General features: G+C 42.9%; 1 protein-coding gene across 1 annotated transcript in view; it reads right to left on the bottom strand.

Moving 5' to 3' along the window:
• The window catches only part of LOC102859072 (G-protein coupled receptor 183-like), a 7796-nt gene extending 5019 nt beyond the window's left edge, over positions 1-2777 (bottom strand). Inside the window, exons 1-2 of the mRNA XM_006879619.1 lie at positions 2312-2777; positions 1754-1954 (exon numbers count right to left, since the gene is read on the bottom strand). Of these exons, the coding sequence (XP_006879681.1) occupies positions 1754-1954; positions 2312-2777 (667 nt within the window). The remainder of the gene's footprint in view (positions 1-1753; positions 1955-2311) is intronic.
• Positions 2778-7080: the final 4303 nt, after the last annotated feature.

Below are 7080 nucleotides of genomic sequence, written 5' to 3'. Positions count from 1 at the left end.
GTGAGATGATATCTCATAGTTGTTTTGATTTGCATCTCTCTTAGAGCTAGGGATTTTGAACATTTCTTCATGTGCTTGTTAGCCATCTGAATGTCGTCTTCGGCGAAGTGCCCATTCATATCCTGTGCCCATTTTCCTATTGGATTATTTACCTTTATCTTGTTGTGGTGGTGAATGTGTTCTTATAGCACAAAATTAAAATGAAATAAAAATAAAAGACACCATCTCACTCCTTTCTTCTCCAGAGACTCCCAGGTCAACATCTTTGAGTATAGCCTTCTCATGGTTTTTTGGGGGTTTTTGGGGGTGGATTTTTTTTTTACATTTAAAAAAAATCTTGGCAGTTCAGTAAATGGTATCTGTAAGCATTTCAAAATGGTTCATTGGTTTGCCTATTTTTGTGGTGGGAAGGCAATTTTGACCTTTACAGTATTTCATTTCCCCAAATTGAAACACAGCCTAAATTGCTAAAAAAATAGGATTTGTATGGATTGAGAAGGCTAGGAATTCCAGAACACACAATTAAGCTCATGTGGAACCCATACAGAGACCAAGAAGCAATCATGAGAATAGAATAAGATGATACTGTGTGGTTTAAAATAAAAAAGGGATATCAAAACTTTATCCTTTCATAATATCTACTCATTCTGTATACTGAGCAAATGACCTGAAAAATTAGATTATATAAAGAATGTGGTCTCAGGATTGGAAGAAGATTTATCAACAACTTGCATTATGCACATGATACAACCTTGATTGCAGAAAGTGAAGCTGACTTGAAATACTTACTGAAGAAGATAAAATACTATAGCCTTCAGCATGGATGACACCTCAACATATAAAAACCAAAAAAAACCCAACAATCCCAAAGCCCTCACTTCTAGATCAACAGGCAACATGAAGAGAGGTAGAGAAAAGATTGAAGTTGTCAATAATTTCCTGTTATTAGGATACACAAACAATATCTATGATAGTCATAGTCAAGAACTCAAATGACCTATTTCATTGTATAGATCTGCTTACTTTGTTCCATAATCAACACTCTTAGCACCACCAGTCAGAAAATCAAAAGGCTAATTGCACTGTGAAAAATCTGCTGTCAGGGACCTTTCCAGAGTACTGAGAAGCAATTATTTCAGTATAGAGACTAAGGTGCACCTAATATAGGCCATGGTGGTCAAAATCACTTGTTATACATCAGCGAGCTCGACAGTGACTAGGGATGACAGAAGAAGGATTGATGCTTTTGTGTTGTGGTGCTGGAGAAGAGTCTTGAGCATACCGTGGACTGCCAAGACAAGTCTTGGAGAGGATGAAACCAAGTTTCTCCTGGCAGGCTAGGATTTTGAAGCTATCTCACATACTTTGGGCCCATGGCCAGGAGAGACCAGTCCTTTGAGAAGGATATTTAGCTCAGAATGTTGGATATACAGAGCAGGAGAGGAAGACCCCGGATGAGAAGACTGACACAGTAACTGGGGCCATAGGGGTAGGTGTGTTGGAGTCAGTGAGATTGGCTCAGAACAGGACGGGCTTCAAACCTGTTGTACAAAGGGTCCCTATGAGTTGCAGGGTACTCGACGGCACATAACAACAACGACAGCACTAAATAACTAAGACCACCCTCTACCTAATTTTATTTTTGTCATCGTGCATTATTTTTCTTAAAACAGCCCCACTCTCAGTTGTATGAGTTTGAGACCTCCAAACCTCAGCCTCTCAGTCTTAAAACCAATGACACATTAGGCATTACTTTGTGTAACAGGCTCAGAGCCAACCGTCTGGTTGATACTTGGCATCTCTGAGGAGGAAGGGGTGGAGGCTGACCCTCTAAGTTTTAAAAGCCGGAAGAACCATCTCCTATAACCTTTGGATGCAAAGAAGTAGATGATGGGGTCAATACAGCAGTTGAGATTCATGAGGCACACTGTGACCTTAAGAGACATCCTGAACGTGTTCTGCTCTGAACAGGATAAGGGATGCAGCATGCGCTTGAGCATGAACTGGATGACATTGAGGTGGTAGGGGCTGAAACACAGCACCACGGCCACCAGCACCAGCAGAATCAGCAGGCAGGCCCTGCGGTGGTGGCCCTGCCTGCTTCTCAGAGGGTTTGCGCGGGCCGACTGCCACAGCTTCATGGTGATCTGCACGTAACAGAACAGGATGATCCCCATGGGCCCGCAGAAGAAGAGAGTACAGGCCATCATGACCAGGGCAGGCAGGCTGAGGATGTGCTCCACGCTGGCGTACTCCATGCAGGTCAGCTTGCCCTCCACAGACGTGGTCATGGGGATGAAGAGCAAGGGCCCCGTCTGCAGAAGGGCCAGCGTCCAGATGCCCACGCAGACCAGCCGTGCGCGGCCAGCCCTGCGCAGCTGGGGCCACTGGTGCCCGCGGACCACAGCCAGGTAGCGGTCCACGCTCACACACGCCATGAGGTTCATCCCCCCGTAGGTGTTCAGGTAGAACAGGAAAGCGGTCAGCTGGCAGAAGGAGACGCCAAAAGGCCAGCTGAACCCCAGGGCGAAGTAGGCGATCTTGCCAGGCAGGGCCAGCGCGAACATGAGGTCAGACACTGCCAGGTGCACCAGGTAGATGCCGGTTGAGTTGATCTTCTCGCTCTTCTGGCAAATGAGGCACAGAGCCAGGCTGTTCCCCAAGACGCTGAAGACAAAGAGAACCGAGTAGAACAGAGACAGGGTGATGCCGGCCTCCTCGGACAGGAGAAGGCTATAGGGGCACTGTGTGGTGGCATTGGTCTCATTGGAAGCCATCCCAGGGAGGTTTCTAGGAGACAGAAAAGTAAAAATGTGATATCTAGGAGACACACAAAAAAATAAAGATGCCATATTGTCTGCTGAAGTCACACCTCAAGATCAGTAATAATCATTTTGCTGAAGCAGCATGTAGAAGTAAGACCTGTGTGTGTGTGTTTTGTTTAATTTCATTTTATTAATTTTAATGAACATTTACAGAGATTTTGGATTTCCATTCATTCATTGTTGCACCCTTCTCCCTGCCCAGCCCTCCCCCCAGTTCACTCCTCTCTTTGAAAATAAAAGAAAAATTCTTCCATTGGTATATAATCCCCCCGCAACCCCCACCCCCCAATACCCTCGCTATGCAACCTTAATTCTGTGATAACTCCTCCTTTAACTCCTGTGATAACCATAATACCTTATCATGTATCGCTTTTAAATTGTTCTCTCCCTCATCTGCTTCAAGGCAGTATACATAATTTATCCAGTTTTTCTTAGAAGTAAAACCTTTTTAAAGTAAACTTGCTACTGAAGTTGAACATACTTTTCCAGGAAGCACTGGTGGCTTAGTTGTAAAGTACTGTGCTGCCAATCCAAAGGCATCCAGTTCTAATCCACTAATTCAGTGGAAAAAAGACGGGCAATCTCTTGCCTTATGATTTAATGCCCCTGAAAACCTGTTGGAGGGCCAGCTCTGAGTAAGTTCGCACTTGATGGTACATAAAAGCAATATACGGTTCCATATTGATGTGTAACAAATCACACAAAAATGTAGTAGCTTAAATCCGTTTTATTTTATGGGTGAGGATTTGGAACAGGGCCCAGGACGGATGGTTTGCCTTTGCTCCTCTATTTCTGGAGCTTCAGCTGCGAGGAATCAACAGCTGGAGACAACTCCATGGTAGCAACTGAAGTCATTAGGAAGCGGCTTCACTCATGTGGTGGTTGATGGCAAAGCAGCTTAGGATAAGAGTGTTGTTGTTGTTAGGTGCCATCAAGTTGAGTACGACTCATAGTGATTCTGGGAAGAGCTGACCTGAGCCCTGCCCTATCTTGTGCCACCCTCACAATGTCTTACACACTTGAGCTCATTGCTGAAGTCACCGTGTCAATCTATCTTTTGGGGGGCCTACCTTCCCTTCACTAACCCTCCATTTTTTTTCCAACACGATATCCCTTTCTAAGGAATAACCTCGCCTACCTACATGTGCAAAGTATGAAAGATGAAACATCACAATCTTTGCCTCCAAGAAGCTCTCTAGCTGTACTTTTCCCAAGATGCATCTGTTTGTTTTGTCTGGCCATGGTACATTCAATACTCTTCTCCAGCAACACAACTCAAAGGCATCAGTTCTTCTTCTGTCATCCTTAGTCATTGTCTAGCTCTCTGATGCATAGCAGGTGATTGACAAGACCAGGACCTGAATCAGGTATGCCCTAGTCTTCAAACTGACATCATTACTCTTAGCATTTTGCAGAATTCTCTGACTCTAGACTTGCCCAATGCAATAATGCAATACATCTCCTGATTTATTTATTTTTTAATCTCCTGATTTCTTGACTGCTGGTTCCAAGTAAGATGAGAGCATCTTCATGTAGCCTCTTTGTCACCAGGGCTTCCTCACAGCTTGACACCTCCTGATAACTGGACCTTCTTCATGGTGGCCTAGTGGTAAGGAGATATGCTGCTATCCCAAAGGCACATGGTTTGAACCCCTCAGCTGGTCTTCAGTAGAAAGATGAGTAGTCTCCTCCTGTGAGATTTACTGCCTCTGAAAACCTGTTGGAGAGTCATCTATGTGTTGGTTCTGACTCAATGGTACCTAACAACAGCATAGTAGCTTAAAGATACAAAAGAATGGGTCCCAGAAATCAAAAGAGGATGCATCACCTTTGTTGACCTATCTATAGAGGTGTTATTTCCTCATTCCCCCGAGCTGTTACCTACAAGCAAGCCCCAAGTCCAGACCCAAGACAAAAAGATAACAGGAAAGCTAAAGAGTTTGTAATAATTTTTCTAAACTGCAATGTATACATCAAAAAAATGTGTGCAAATCATGAAAGCACATTTAAAAATTTTTTCTTTAACAGGGAAAAGCGCGAACACAGCCCCCACTACAACAAATTATACAGTTGAGTTTCCCACATTTGGGGAAATCACCGGGATCATCATATCCAAGTGCAATGGTTAAGCCTCACCCTGGAGAAAGCGCCTTTGTGATCATGGCATCTCCTCTTCCAGGTAAGTAATTATAAAAGTATATTTTGATGATGTTCGCAAAGTGAACACATTTATGTGATCAGGACCCAGATTAAGAAAGACCATTACCAACTTCCCACAAGTCCCCCTTTCTCCCTTTCTTTCTCTACTCCTTAACATCTAAAATCACAAGTTCTTCCTTCTCCTGAACTTAAAAAAATTTAATAATATTTTAAAAACTAACAAAAGAATAATTGGTTGAAGGGAAAGACAATATAAAATAAGAGGTTGACTAAGACCCCCTTCAAATTAATTACAGTAATTAATGTTATAAAATGTGTCTCAAGGATCCAATGAAATTATATTTACAATGTTATACATCAAAATATGATTGAATGAAAGTTTCATTACAGTGTAACAACAAAATATGTTTGAAATTGTAATTACAGTGTAAAACCCACATGGTTTGTAACACTAATAACTAAATAGAATGGGGAAAATGGAGCAAATGAAACTGTTCTCTATGTGTTTTTCTTTAACTCAAGCCTAGTCTTTGAGATTCATCCATATTGTTGGCTGTAGTTGTAGGTTTTTCATTCTTGTTGCTGTATCCCAGTCTCTTGTATAAATTAACACCATTTATTTGTCCATTCCAACACTGATGAATATTCAAGGCTGTGATGTGAAATTGGACTATAAAGAGTCTTTACATGTGTTTTGCTGCAATATGTATACTTGAAAGTACAGATTTAGGGGTAGAACTTGTGGGTTATAAGTTTTACACATGTTTAACCTTAGTAGGACGTTTGCTTACCCACTGCTCTTTCTATGAGCAGCCATCATATGGGGGGCGGGGTCCTCGCGACTCCTCAACATTCCCAGCATTTCGTATCCTCAGTCGTCTTTAGGCTAGCCATTTTCATGAGTATTTAGAACATTCATAAAGTTTGTTGTTTGTTGTTATGTGCCGTCGAGTCGCTTGTGACTCATAGTGACCTTATGTACAACAGCCCTAAACTCCGCTCTGTCCTGTGCCAATCGCACTGTCTCTGACACTCCCATCCCAATTATCCCAGTCACTGAATCAATCCACCTCATAGAGGGCCTTCCTCTCCTGCGCTGTCCCTCCACCCTCCCAAGCATGATGTCCCTCTCCAAGGACTGGTCTCTCCTCACAACATGTCCAAAGTATGTTAGATGGAGCCTCAGAATCCTTGCCTCCAAGGAGCCACCCGGTTTAACCCTTTCCAGGACAAATCTGTTTGTTTTCCTAGCAGTCCATCGTATTCTCAATACTCTTCTCCAGCACCACAGCTCAAAGGCATCAATTCTCCTTCTATCCTCCCTGGTCATTGTCCAACTCTCTGATGCATAACAAGTGATTGCGAAGACCATGGCCTGTATCAGACGCACCTTAGTCTCCAGAGAGACACCATTGCTCTCCAGTACTTTGGAGAGGTCCCTAACAGCAGAGTTTCCCATGGCAATGCGCCTTTTCATTTCCTGGCTGCTGGTGCCAAGACTGTTGACTATGGAGCCAAGCAAACTAAAGCTGTGTACAATCTCAATCTCTTCACCATCCATCCTGATGCTGCCAATTGGTTCTTCATAAAGGTAGGCTCTAAAAATTGATTCACTGATATGTGGATATAAATTTACACTGAGATATAAAAGACCTCTGGGGACACAGTCCATGGTATGTGGCATTGCTAATCAAAAGCCATGCATCCGCACAGTTCAAATCTAGCTGTGGCTCCACAGGAAAAAGCTAAACACTCTCCTTGCATTAAGTCTACCAGCCTTGAAAACAAGATCGAAGGTCACAATGAGTTAGAATTGGCTTCTTGGCATTGAGTGAGTGAGCAAGACTCAACACACACGCCATATAACTTTAAAATGCACCATGTAATGATCTTTGTACTTTCACAGAGTTTTGCAAACATCAACCCAATCCATTTTACATTTCCTTACCTCGAGGTTAAATGATGCACCCTTTTACAGTCCCCTCAAAGGCTCTGCATTCTCCCTTTTCCATTGCCACCACTAATCTTTCTGTCACTAATAGATTTACCTATTTTGGACATCTAACCAGTAGCCAGGAAATCAAAAAACGTATTG

This window comes from Elephantulus edwardii, unplaced genomic scaffold (genome assembly GCF_000299155.1).
Source record: "Elephantulus edwardii isolate Elephantulus edwardi_28Jun2011 unplaced genomic scaffold, EleEdw1.0 scaffold00004, whole genome shotgun sequence".
NCBI classification, from domain to species: Eukaryota; Metazoa; Chordata; class Mammalia; order Macroscelidea; family Macroscelididae; genus Elephantulus; species Elephantulus edwardii.
This window is presented reverse-complemented; position numbering and strand designations above follow the sequence as displayed.